The sequence below is a fragment of the Myodes glareolus genome, chromosome 17 (assembly GCF_982192425.1).
Source record: "Myodes glareolus chromosome 17, mMyoGla1.1, whole genome shotgun sequence".
In the NCBI taxonomy this organism is placed as follows: Eukaryota; Metazoa; Chordata; class Mammalia; order Rodentia; family Cricetidae; genus Myodes; species Myodes glareolus.
In genome coordinates, this window is record NC_142042.1 from 21405648 (window position 1) to 21420547 (window position 14900).

General features: G+C 37.9%; 1 protein-coding gene across 2 annotated transcripts in view; it reads right to left on the reverse strand.

The window, feature by feature from the left end:
- Emcn (endomucin) overlaps positions 1–14900 on the reverse strand; it is a 91152-nt gene that overhangs the window by 51980 nt on the left and 24272 nt on the right. For both annotated transcript variants that reach the window (XM_048456944.3, XM_087897543.1), the window contains exons 2-3: positions 12182–12298; positions 6022–6096 (exon numbers count right to left, since the gene is read on the reverse strand). In XM_048456944.3, coding sequence (XP_048312901.2) covers positions 6022–6096; positions 12182–12298 — 192 coding nt within the window. The remainder of the gene's footprint in view (positions 1–6021; positions 6097–12181; positions 12299–14900) is intronic.

Sequence of the window (14900 nt, forward strand, 5' to 3'; positions counted from 1 at the left end):
TGGGCAGGTGCCAAGACAAGAATTCCTCCAACAATCTGAAAAACAACATGAAAACACCAGATCCCAGCGATCTTACGACAGAAGGTCTTGAACACCCTATTCCGGAAGAAGTGGAAAACAGTGTCATTATGAAAGCAATAGAGTCTCTTAAACAGGGTATGAATAACTCACTTAAAGAAATAGAAGAGAAACATAACAAAAAGATTGAAGAAATGAGTAAAGAAATGGAAGAGAAATATAACAAAAAGTTTGAAGAAATGAGTAAATTCATAAACGATACCCAGGGAAACCAAGAAAAAAACAATCAAACAGGTATGGAATCAGTTCAAGAATTGAAAACTGAAATGGAGGCAATGAAGAAAACACAAACCGAGGGCCAGCTGGATATGGAAAATCTAGATAAACAAACAGAGACTTCAGGAACAAGCATAACCAATAGAATTCAAGAGATAGAAGAACAGATCTCAGATTATGAAGACACTATAGAGAAAATAAACTCTCTGACCAAAGAAAACAGCAAATCCAACAAATTCTCATCACAAAACATTCAGGAAATATGGGACATAATAAAAAAACCAAATCTAAGAATAATAGGTGTAGAAGAAGGAGAAGAATTGCAGATCAAAGGTCCAGAAAATACATTCAACAAAATTATAGAAGAAAACTTTCCCAACCTAAAGAACAATATTCCTATGAAGGTTCAAGAAGCATACAGAATGCCGAATAGACTGGATCAGAAAAAAAGCATCCCCTCACCATATAATAATCAAAACACAAAGCATTCAGATTAAAGAAAGGATATTAAGAGCTGCAAAGGAAAAAGGTCAAGTAACTTATAAAGGTAAACCTATCAGACTTACACCAGGCTTCTCTATGGAAACCTTGAAAGCCAGAAGGTCCTGGATAGAGGTACTGCAGAAACTAAGAGACCATGGATGCAAGCCCAGACTACTATATCCAGCCACGCTATTGTTCACTATCAACAGAGAAAACAAAATATTCCAGGATAAAAATAAATTTAAACAATACGTAGCTACAAATCCAGCCTTACAGAGAATATTAGAAGGAAAATCACAACCCACGGAATCCAACATTTCCTACACTGCCTACAAAAACTCAGACATCTAGTGACCCTTCACAAGCACAACTCAAAGAAGGAAAACACATACACTCTACTACCCCCCCCCCACAAAAAAATGACCGGAGTCAACAACCACTGGTCATTAATATCACTTAATATCAATGGACTCAATTCACCTATAAAAAGGCTCAGACTTAGAGACTGGATACGAAAACAGGATCCAACATTCTGCTGTTTACAAGAAACACACCTCAACCACAAAGACAGATACCTACTCAGAGTAAAGGGTTGGGAAAAGGTTTTCCAAGCAAACGGACCTAAGAAACAAGTGGATGTGGCCATTCTAATATCTAACAAAATTGACTTCAAACTAAAATCAATCAGAAGAGATGGAGATGGACATTTCATATTCATAACAGGAACAATTCATCAGGAGGAAGTCTCAATCCTGAATATCTATTCCCCTAATATAAAGGCACCCACTTATGTAAAAGAAACACTTCTAGAACTCAAGACAGTCATCAAACCACACACACTAATAGTAGGAGACTTCAACACACCTCTCTCACCAATGGACAGGTCAATCAGACAGAAACCTAACAGAGAAATAAGAGAATTATTGGAGGTATTGAATCAAATGGACTTAACTGACATCTATAGAACACTCAACCCAAATAGGAAAGAATATACCTTCTTCTTTGCAGCTCATGGAACCTTCTTGAAAATTGACCACATACTCGGTAACAGAGCAAACTTCCACAAATACAAAAAAATATTAGCAACCACCTGTGTCTTGTCAGATCACCATGGATTAAAGTTAGAATTCAACAACAATGCTACCCCCAGGAAGCCAACAAACTCATGGAAGTTGAACAGTCAACTACTAAATCATCCCTGAGTCACGGAAGAAATAAAGAAAGAAATTAAAGTCTTCCTTGAATTTAATGAAAATAAAGACACAACATACTCAAACCTATGGGACACTATGAAAGCAGTGCTAAGAGGAAAGTTCATAGCACTAAGTGCCCAATTTAAAAAAAACGGAGAAAACACACATTGGAAACTTAACAGCACACTTGAAAGCTCTAGAAAAAAAAAGAAGCTGATTCACCCAGGAGGAGTAGAAGACTGGAAATAATCAAACTGAGGGCTGAAATCAACAAAATAGAAACACAGAAAACAATCCAAAGAATCAATGAAACAAAAAGCTGGTTCTTGGAGAAAATCAACAAGATTGACAAACCCCATCCAAACTAATCAAACGGCAGAGAGAGAACATGCAAATTAATAAGATCAGAAATGAAAAGGGGGACATAACCACAGACACAGAGGAAATTCAGAGAATCATTAGATCTTACTACGAAAGTTTATATGCCACAAAGTTGGAAAATGTAAAAGAAATGGACATTTTTTTTAGATAAGTACCATATACCAAAGTTGAACCAAGAACAGGTGAACAATCTAAATAGACCTGTTAGTAGCAAAGAATTAGAAGCTGTTATCAAAAATCTCCCTACCAAAAAAAGCCCAGGACCAGATGGTTTCAATGCAGAATTCTACCAGAACTTCCAGGAAGAGCTAATACCTATATTTCTTAATGTATTCCACAATATAGAAACAGAAGAGTCATTGCCAAACTCCTTTTATGAAGCTACAGTTACTCTGATACCAAAACCAAACAAAGACACAACCAAGAAAGAGAATTACAGGCCAATCTCACTCATGAACATCGACACGAAAATTCTCAATAAAATATTGGCAAACCGAATCCAAGAACACATTAGAAAAATTATCCATTATGATCAAGTAGGCTTCATCCCAGAGATGCAGGGCTGGTTTAACATACGCAAATCTATCAATGTAATCCATCATATAAATAAATTGAAAAAAAACCATATGATCATTTCATTGGATGCTGAAAAAACATTTGACAAAATTCAACACCCATTTATGATAAAAGTGTTGGAGAGACTGGGGATACAAAGATCATACCTAAATATAATAAAAGCAATATATAGTAAGCCAACGGCTAACATTAAATTGAATGGAGAGAAACTCAAAGCCTTTCCACTAAAATCAGGAACACGACAAGGCTGTCCACTCTCTCCATACCTCTTCAAAATAGTGCTTGAAGTTCTAGCAATAGCAATAAGACAGCATAAGGGGATCAAGGGGATTCGAATTGGAAAGGATGAAGTTAAACTTTCGTTATTTGCAGACGATATGATAGTGTACATAAGCGACCCCAAAAACTCTATCAAAGAACTCCTACAGCTGATAAACACCTTTAGTAATGTGGCAGGATACAAGATCAACTCCAAAAAATCGGTTGCTCTCCCATACACAAAGGATAAAGAAGCATAGAGGGAAATCAGAGAAACATCACCTTTCACAACAGCCACAAATACCATAAAATATCTTGGGGTAACTCTAACCAACGAAGTGAAAGACCTATCTGACAAGAACTTTAAGTCTTTGAAGAAAGAAATTGAGGAGGACACAAGAAAATGGAAAGACCTCCCCTGCTCTTGGATTGGGAGAATCAACATAGTAAAAATGGCAATTCTACCAAAAGCAATCTATAGATTCAATGCAATTCCCATCAAAATCCCATCAAACTTCTTCACAGATCTTGAGGGAACAATAATCAAGTTTATATGGAAAAACAAAAAACTCAGGATAGCCAAAACAATCTTATACAACAAAGGAACTTCTGGAGGCATTACCATCCCTGACTTCAAACTCTATTACAGAGCTACAGTATTGAAAACAGCTTGGTATTGGCATAACAACAGAGAAGTTGACTTATGGAATAGAATAGAAGACCCAGATATTAACCCACAAACTTATGAACACCTAATTTTCGACAAGGGAGCTAAAGGTATGCAATGGGAGAAGGAAAGCATCTTTAACAAATGGTGCTGGCATAACTGGATGTCAACCTGTAGAAGAATGAAAGTAGATTCATATCTATCACCATGCACAAAACTCAAGTCCAAATGGATTAAAGACATCAACATTAATCTGTCTACTTTGAACCTGATAGAAGAGAAAGTGGGAAGTAGTCTACAAGATATAGGCACAGGAGACCACTTCCTAAGTAGAACCCCAGTAGCACAGACAATAAGAGAATCAATGAATAAATGGGACCTACTGAAACTGAAAAGCTTCTGTAAAGCAAAGGACACTGTCAGTAGGACAAAAAGGCTACCTTCTGACTGGGAGATCTTCACCAACCCCTCATCAGACAAAGGTCTGATCTCCAAAATATACAAAGAACTCAAGAAACTAGACACTAAAACTCTAATTAACCCAATTAAAAAATGGGGTACTGAACTGAACAGAGAATTCGCAACAGAAGAACTTCGAATAGCCAAAAGATACTTAAGGTCATGCTCAACCTCATTAGCGATCAGGGAAATGCAAATCAAAACCACTTTGAGGTACCATCTCACACCTGTCAGAATAGCTAAACTCAAAAACACCAATGATAACCTATGCTGGAGAGGATGTGGAGTGAGGGGAACACTCATCCATTGTTGGTGGTTATGCAAACTTGTGCAGCCACTGTGGAAATCAGTGTGGTGGTTTCTCAGGAAACTGGGAGTCAACCTCCCTCAGGACCCAGCAATTCCACTCTTGGGAATATACCCAAGAGATGCCCTACCATACTACAAAAGTATTTGTTCAACTATGTTCATAGCTGCACTATTTGTAATAGCCAGAACCTGGAAACAACCTAGGTGCCCCTCAGTAGAAGAATGGTTAAAAAAGGTGTGGAACATATACACATTAGAGTTCTACTCAGCGGTAAAAAACAATGACATCTTGAATTTTGCATGCAAATGGATGGAAATAGAAAATGCTTTACTGAATGAGGTAACCCAGACCCAAAAAGAGGAATATGGTATGTACTCACTCATAAGTGAGAACATGAAGAAGGAAGTCAGGACCGCGAAGGGTGCATTCACCCACTGATACAAGGGGACTGATCGAATGAGAGCTCACCAAGGCCAGCTGGACTGGGACTGAACGAGCATGTGATCAAACCGGATTCCCTGAATGTGGCTGACATGGGGGCTGACTAAGAAGCCATTGACAATGGCACTGGGTCTTGTTTCGTCTGCATGAACTGGGTTTTTGGGATCCTGGTCTGTTTAGATGCTCACCTTTCTGGACCTGGAGGGAGGGGGGAGGAACTTGGATTTCCCACAGAGCAGGAAACCCTGACTGCTCTTGGGGATGGAGAGGGAGGAAGAGAGGGAGTGGGGGAGGGGAGCGGGAGGGTATTGGGAGGAGGGGAGGAAGTGGAATTTCTTTAAATAAATAAATAAGGAAAAAAAGGAAAAAAATCATACACCTCAATTTTTTTAAAAAAAAACTACAAGCTTATATATCGCTTATGAAAATTCTTAGCAAAATAATGTAAGTGAAACCTGGCCTCATAAGAAAAGTATTCCATAGTGTGACCAAGGGGAATTTTTGAAAAGTGAGGAGGGTTAGGTCAGCGTGCAGCAATCAAAGGTACATGCCATGCTGATAAAATAAAGAATGATAACAGGACAACTGCAATCAATAGAGAAAAAGCATTTTTGAAAACTTAAAATTCTTGCATAATAAGAGCATCTCTAAAAGCTAATCACAGGAGTTTAATATCACACTAAATGGTGAGATCCTGTAGTTAAATCTCTGGTAGTTAGGAAGAAAGCGGGGTAACGTCATTTCTCACCACGTTCAGCATCATTCCCAGCATTTTTATCAAAGAGACACAACTAACAATAAACCTAAGCAGATGAAAGGCATCGACTTCGGAAATGATGGCCTAGATTACATCATGCTATCTATAGAACATCCCAACGGTTTCACACACACACACACACACACACACACACACACACACACACACACACCCCAAAACAAGAAAATGAACCAGTACTCACCTTCATGTTTTACTGTTGTTGGTGAGTTAGGTGCTGGAGTCAAAGGAGTCTTAGCCAATTCACCATTGGTCATTCCTAGTTTGATAAGATAGATGATGTTGTTATTAACCACAGTCTCATCTCATCTGCCAAGGAATGACATTTAGAAATGATCTGCAACCAATCGACAGATGTGCTAAGTAACCCTTACTGTTTTCCAGCTCATTCTATCTAAAGAGGAATGCAAGTAATGAAGTATTTAAACACACACGCACATACACAGCCACACCGATACTCACACCCCACACCTCCTCACCCCCCATACACTTCCAGTCCCCCACACCCCACATATACACCACCACACACACACCTCACATACACACACTCATACCCACACCCAAACACACACACCACACACACACATTCAGTATGTGTGATCCAAACAGCCAAATAGCAAGTTTTTATTGCAGATTATTACTTGGATATTATCAAAAATGCAAAAAGGATTATTTTTAATTTAAAAGTAAAGTTTACTGTTTCAAAAATTATTTTTCCTGTGGAGGGAAAATACCCTTGTCAAGTAGGATCACGAAATGTAACATTTATTTTAGAGTTATATTTCATTTCCTTAACTTAGTCATTCACGGTAATGAAATTTGTATAAAATCCAGACACTGAGACTTAAAACTTCTGAAATTGTTCTCCTCATTCATTAGATGGTCTTTGAATTCTTGCTATATAAACTTCAGAGACCCAAATAGTTCTAACTCCTGGTATGTCATGCATATATGAAGCAAGATTATAATGCATTTCCCAGTAAACATGGCACCTTATTCCTGAATACTACAGAACAATAGAAAATATGTTAAGAAAGAAGCCAATGCTACTGGCAAGTAACTGTCAAAATCAGGAGCTGTGTGCACCGCACGTTGACACACCACTGTCCTTTGCTAATCTGCAAGCTTTTGTGTTCCCTTATTTAAAAGAATATTAAATGCCAGGAACTATTCTTGAAATTACTTGGAGCAAAAAGATGCTGAGGATGGGTATTATCCACTAAGTCATGGAGGAAACCCTCTTTGTATAAATCTAATACCTTACAGGGTATCTGTGTAAATGTGTGAGTGGGCATGCTTGTGTGTGTGTACACATATGCATATGCATATGTCCTTGTGGTAAAAAGAGTAACACTTTGGGATTGTTGCTAATTTATCAGTAACCACTTTCAAATATGTGCAGCACACTGCATATGGTATGGTGAATTTCTCTTTGTGTGCTGAATGAATATATTAAAATTCTGAAGAAAAAATATACCATTATTATGAGGAACTGCTGGTAACTAATAGCAACTGGGATTTGTGTTAATTTAAAGTTCATAAACAATTCAACAATTTCTAACAACTGTTTAGAGAAACAGACTGAAGTTGTCATAAACATAAGTGGATCCAGTGCATATATATATATATATATACATATGTACATACATGATATTATATCACAAATTGCTATATTTTTTGTATTTATATTTTCCATAGAGTGTTTATTTTCAACTCAAAGTTAGAGGTAGGAAGATAATTGAGAAAAGAAAGGCAAGGCACACAATCCTATCATAGTTATATCTAATCATACAAGAACATTTATGAGACTAGTTTTTAAAAAATAATCTCTTCTTTGCAGTTTTATGTATTCATTTCCTGCACAGAAGATGCACAAATTAAACACCACTTTAGCAAAGCCACATATGAGATAGCTGACCAGAAATACCTCTGGCTGTAGTTAAAATTTAATGTCTGTTTTGTACATGAGATTTTAATATTAATTCTGAAAGCTTGTCATTCTATCAGTTAATTTATCACATCTAACACTATCAACCACCCTCTTTCTGTTTTGTTTTTTTTTTAAAAAAAAAAGGAAGTGCAGAGTTGGAGAATTTTGTTTGAGTTTTAACAAGCAAAGCTTGCCTGAAGATCAAAATGCAGAGCTAATACACTAGAGGCCAGGCAGTGGTGTCCCACATTTTTAATCTCAGGATCGAGGAGACAGAGACAGACAGATCTCTGTGAGTTCAAGGCCATTCTGGGCTACATGAAATTAATCTAGTCTCAAAAAGAAACAAAGATCACACAAAGGTGATCCCAGCATTTGGGATCCCATGCCTTTAATCCCAGCACTAGGGAGGTGGAGACAGGAGTGATATGGCTGGGCGGAGCGAGGAAATAAACTGAGAGGAGACAGGAGCTCAGTGGAATCTGAGGCAGCAGTCTCAGCCTTGGTAGAGATAAGAAAGTGTCTGGCTGCTGTACTTCTCTGTTGCTTCAGCTTTCAAACCCTGATAGCTGACTCCGAGTTTTTATTGTTAAGAACGATTAGAACTCTTACTACAGGAGTGGTAGCTCAGCCGGTAAGGACACCTGTTGCCAAGCCTGCTGACCTGAGTTCAATACCCGAAAACCACACAGGGGGGCAGGAAAGCTTGTGTGTGCCATAATGAATGCGTATAGCGTAATAGCAGTTTTAAAATAAAAATAAAAGAAGGTACATCTGCTTCGTTGGACCTCTCTTTCCACCACCTTTCTAAACAGAAAGATATAGACGCTGTCTTTGGTAGACATCTAACATTGTCCAGTGGTGACCTGAGAGGAGAAAATCACATTCAAATGAGCTCATTTGCATTCTTTAATATTAATTTCTAATAGAATATTTTGAAAGTTGTTTTGTATATAACTGAGAACCTACACAGGGCTTTTGTTTAACTTTTTTAACCAGTTATATCATGTTAGTAATACTCTACCAGAACTCCAAAGTAAAGACATTGACTATCAAATGCTTCTAAATTAAGCTAAATAACAATCAGCATTGAAAACAAAATTTCAAATCTGTTTTTGCGTGCTTCAAGTTCATTTTCTGATGATGACACGCTTTGCCTGCTGGATGTTATCTTTCAACTCTCACTGTTTGACCTTTCCACAAAATGCAAAGGTCACTTGATGGGCGTGATGGAAGAGGTTAAGTCTTGCCCCTAATTGGGAAAATCTCTGGAAGCAAGACCTGCTCCAGGCCAAGCTGTCAATCAGTTCTGCCACTACAGTTAGGCTGCTAGGAGGAGAATTCTCTTCTTGGTTGTGTACCTCCCCCCCCCTACACTTTTGCTGTGATAGAATCAATGCTATCAGCAGGACGAAGGCACTTAGAAGGTTTACGGGACCAACTCTACTTTGGAATGTAACAAAGGAAATCTGACTTGGAAGCCGAAAATGAAAAGAAACAGGTTTCTCTATTTTTTGTTTAGTTTATAAAAGCCTTTACTGTGCCTAGAATCAATGTATTAGCCATAAGAAAGGAAGAATTAGGAGTGGCTGTGTGTGTGTGTGTGTGTGGAAAAGAAGTAGTTTGGTTTAACTATGTCATGGATGTTTGTGGGGGTGGGCCAGCTTGTAAACCTGCCTGACATTGAAGTTGTTTACACGCTGACTCTCTACTTAGAACATAAGGAATGGAGGCACATTTTTCCCCTCCTGTTCACTACTGTGTGTAACTGTATTGCCTTTAGGAGGACGGGCTCAGCCAGTGCGCATACTCCAATTTGCCTTAATGCAGAATGGTGTTCAACAGACTAGGCCGAAGCTGTTCATGTCTCTCTCCTCTAGTGCTCTTCCTCCAGAGATTGGTACCTCAACCCATCCTCCTCCAGCTGCCTGCTCGCTTCCCCCAGCTCTGCTCCATCTCTACCGGACTGTTTCTCACAGCGCAGTGAGCTGCCTTCCTCACTCCATAGGCATGGTCACTTGGTCTCACCAGAGACCCCAGAAGGGGCTTGCTTCATGCTGGTCCCTATCTCCGGTCCCTATCTCAGTACTGTATTCATGGCTACAAGATTATACCACATAGAACTACTCTATACTAGGTGATCCTAAAGTCACAATCATTTAGAAAGTAGGTTTGATAATGGCATTGTGGCTTTGCGAGAAACTGTCTCAAAATTTGACACATGTTTTTAGTGTGGATTCCATAAAACCTTAATTACCAAATAAACAGAGAGATTGAAGTGAGAAGAAAGAAGAATATGAAAAAGGAAAGTTTGTACATCTGTACAAACTGATTGGGGAGGTGGATATTGCAAAAATAATGAAAATATTCCTTATTTAATTAGTCTGAATATTTTTGTAATACAAATTAATAAAAGACAAAATTCATATCTTTTATTACAATTTTACTTTTGAAAGTGGGAATGTAAATTCACTAGGAGAACTTTCAAGAACACACACCAGAGTGTAATATTTATTAAGGGGGGGATTATAAATTATCAGCAATGTATAAGAAAAGAAACATGAAGAAATATGTGTGTACATTTGTGTGTGCTACGTTACGTTCAAGTGTGACACACTGTTGCTTCAGAGAAGCAACTATATTTATGCCCAACTATAGGACACATCCACTACAAAAAAATGATGAAAACATCAAATTTCTCTTCCGCAATATGAACAGGCTTGAAATATCATCCTAATTCAACAAAAACAAGGTGCATTCCTGGCATCACAAATTACATTACAATCCTGTCCAGTTTTCTTCACTGAACTCCTGTCTCTACAGTTCATGTAAAGAAGCATTGTTCCAGGGTTTGTGTTGTTATTGGGATACTACTTTTGGCCATAGAATCTTAGATGGGGCTGGATGTGACATAGCACCCATAGTCTCTGTCTTGGCTCTTGTACAAACATCACTGATTGCAAACATAAAACGCTCTTGCCAACTTAGAGTCAAATTCATACTGAAGAGTCAGCTGAAGCATAGGGAAGAGAGTAGGTAGACAAACTGTAAAAATTCTATTTGAAACCTGGGAACACAGAAATGAGACAATTTTTTAAAATGAATCACAGCGTTTGAGATATGACTGGAGGCTTTCTAGGCTGTGACATCTCCGTTTAGAACTTGTCTTCGGTAGAGCTAACATTCTTCAGTATACCAGGACTAAAATCCCTCACACTAGCAAATTTACTTTTTGTCCTTTTGTATACTGAGCCTGAATGAGATACCCTATTTATATATATTTTCCCCTATGTTACAAGGGTAAACAACGTAGCAAACATTAACTTGAAAAGCGTTTGAGTTTTTAGTCGAGTGATTATAATGGCTTTTCTTTTTCTCCCATTTTATTTATTTTTTGAGACAGGGTTTCTCTGTACAGCCCTGGCTGCCCTGGAATTTGATATGCAAAATAGGTTAGGCTCACACCCATTGGGATCTGCCTCCCAAGTGATGGGATTAAAGGCATGTGCCACCAGTCCCAGGGACATTTCAAATTTTCAAAGATGGTTACTGTGGCTTGAATAGGATGGCCGCCATGGACTCAGGTGTTTGAATGCTTGGCCTATAGAGAGTGACACACTGAGGAGACGTGGCCTTGCTGGAGGAGGTGTGGCCTTGTTGGAGGAAGTGTGTCACTATGATGGCAGGCTGGGCTCTTAGGTCTCAAACATGCTTAAGCTATACCTAGTGTGATAGACAGTTCACTTCCTGTTGCGTGTGGGCCAAGGTATAGAACTTTCAGCTCCTTCTCCAGCACCATGTCTGCCTGCAGGCTGCCGCACTTCTCGCCATGATGACAATTGATTGAACCTCTGAAACAGTAAGTCAGCCTCAATTACACATTTTGCTTTATAAGAGTTGCTGTGGACATGGTGTCTCTTCACAGCATGGAAACCCTAACTAAGATGATTAAGTACTCTCCTTTAATACTTAACCAAACTTTTTGACATAGTTGCTGCTCCATCCAGTAACGATTGTGATTAAAGCGTTGTAGGAATCTTCAAACTAAATCTATTATTAGCACCGATGACCAACAAAGTCTGTCAGTTTGTACAGCTTCCAATTGTTGGCTGTGCTATGGAAGTGGAGAACTGAGATGTTTGCAAGGATATTTTTATGTCTTATGTATGATAATTGTTTTCTTCTCTAAAAATAAACTTTGTTTATGTAATAATCACAATAGAACCTTTCCCAAACAAGAAGTGATCTAAAAGAATATCATTAAGGAAACTCAGCAAGGCCTCCAAACTACACAGGAATTTGTAAATAGTAAAGTATTATTTAACTTTATAACAATATTTCTCCAGAGTACATATATAGGATCTACTAATTTTGCTTTTAAAAGGAAAACTACATCCTCATAGGAAGGTCCTACCTGTAGGAGGTGTTCCATCCTTTGCCGTAACAGTTACTGACATGCTGCCTGAGGTTGTGACAGATGATTTTGTTGTAGGAGATTCTGTCGGTGATGAAGTAGATTTATTTTGAACATCTGAAAGAGACATGTTTAAGTAATTTCATTAATATTTATTTTTTCAATCAACAGACTAATATAGTTAACTTAGTAAATAAGCATAATTTAGTATGAATGTATTCTATATCTATAATCTATCTATCTCTATCACTTATGTATCCGTCACATATCTGTGATATTTATTGCGATATGATATATATGATATCATATATTCTCTTAGCCCAGTTAGTAGAGAATAGATTCATGATCGATTTCCAGTTGAAATCAACTGATCATAGTTCAGTACTTGTCCCCCAGGCCCACCTGCTTCTCACAATGGTGGATATTCTAGACGATGGCCAGAGTTGTCTGTAGGTCTAGAACTACGTAATATCTAAGATGACAAATGAGGAACGCACGTTACATTTGAAATTCGATACTATTTTTACTGTAACTAATTCCACCAGAGAATATAACTAAATGTGCATTCTCTGGCAATGGATAGTTTGCAATATATTTTCATAGCACACTAAAGTCAATCATTACTAAAATGTCAGTATTTGTTTATACATCTTTGATTACTTTTTCTTTTTCTCTCTTACAAAATATTTTCTATTTTATACTGTCCATATGTAAAGCATAAATCAATGTTTTATATATAATCTATTATTTGTCATTTATATAAAATATATTTATATACATGTATTTTATAATTTATATGTGCTTGTTATATACATGCATTTTATATATTATATACATAAATTTTATATTTGTTAGTGTTTATGCTTTATGTTTTTTAAAAAATATTTACTTTGTCATATATGTATGCAAATCTGTGAGAGAGAGTGAGACCTTAAGCAAGAAAAACAATAAACTTTAAAGAAATTAAACAATTACAATAGTTTATATTTGGGGCTATCATAAACCCATATTTTCAATAGATACTTTTTTGTAATGACAATCCTTTAACACAGATGAAGGAACCAGTCTGTAACAGGCAGAACTGGGGAAATCAACATGGCATCATCATGTTTCCAAAGGGAATCACGAGACTTAATAGTTCAAGAGAGATTAGTTCCTAACACTATTATAATTTACTAACACATATATAAGGTTTTGACTCTCTATTTTGTAGGCCTATTCTTTGAATCTCCCCCCACAGTGTGTGTGTGTGTGTGTGTGTGTGTGTGTGTGTGTGTGTGTGCATGTGCGCGCACATATGTGTCTTCCACCAGAAGTGGGAATGTTCTTCACCCAGAACAACTACAGGCGCACAGGCTCTCCACAGAAGTGAGACTGTGGGTCCATGGCATAAATGCAGTAAATAAATGTCATCAGGGTGTAGAAAAATCAGTCACGGGAGGAAGGCATTACTCTCTGTCTTGCCTCGGTTTGTACAGTGTGTAGAGTAGATTATGTACAACTGGTAGACCTAGAGCCATGAGGACTTTGGTTCATATCCTGAACTAGAAATGTCCAAGCAGTAAGTGTGTATCAGAATGGAATCTCAAATTTACTTTGTATTTAAAACTTTCTTTGAGTCAGAGACAAAGTAGTCAGACAGTTGCAGAGTCTCTGATGTCCCGAGGCAGATGCATTTGCTGTTCGTTTCACAGCCCTGATGCTCGGAAGGGTTAACTCTTAGCACCAACTCTGTTTATGGACACAGTAAATGACACTGCTTGACGTAACAGGGATGTGTTTAGCACATACAGAAAAGAGCTGCGTTTCCACAGGCTCTGTGGAAATCAAGTCTAAAGCTTTTTCTTCTCTGGAAGTAAATCTCACACCTTTTGTTTGGCCTTTCCAGCAGCAGGATTCAGGAGGGAGCTGGAACACATCCATGTGGGACTACTGGTCTCGACCCGACCATACCGGACTAGATAGGACCAGGCGGGACCAGACAGGACCAGACCGGACCAGACCGGTCTTAACCAGACCCGCCCCCCACCCCCACATCTTGTAGCTATCTATCTTCCTTTTAGTCTTTCATTTCATCATCTAACACGACTTCTAAATCTAGATGAAGTGTATAAATTACTAAAAGACAAATAAGCAAACCATTTAGACTACTAAATTTACTAGTAAATAACTTGGATGAGCCCTGTATGCAGACTTTCTAAACGAGAACAATCTTGCTTTCCAAACACCATCACCATCTCCAGAGGTATTTCTTGCTCCCTTCCTTACTCAACAAGCGTAGAACGACTATTTATATGAAAATCATGTTTTGATACAATAAAAGGCTCTGCTGCATTCCTCCTCGCACCAGCCTCAAATACCTTTGAGTCTGGTAGGGATCATAACAGCAGCGCACAGCAAATGACACAGGAAATCACTGTGGGCTATAGGGCTGTGATCTGCGAATGCTGGTGGTGATAAAGAAAAAGTAAGAATTTGTTTGTTTGCTTATTGAAAAACAGTTACCTAGTAGTGTTAATTCTTTAAAAAGATCTTTGTAGAATATTTGTCAAAAAAAAGAAAGAAGAAAGAAAGAAAGAAAGAAAGAAAGAAAGAAAAGAAAAGAAACTGAATTGTAAAAAGCATCTTAAGTGACAACCTTGGTCAAAATTCAGGATGGAGTCTTCTTTGCATCCTGAGGTAGCTGACTTTTGAATTTTCTTGCTTAGAAAACACATTT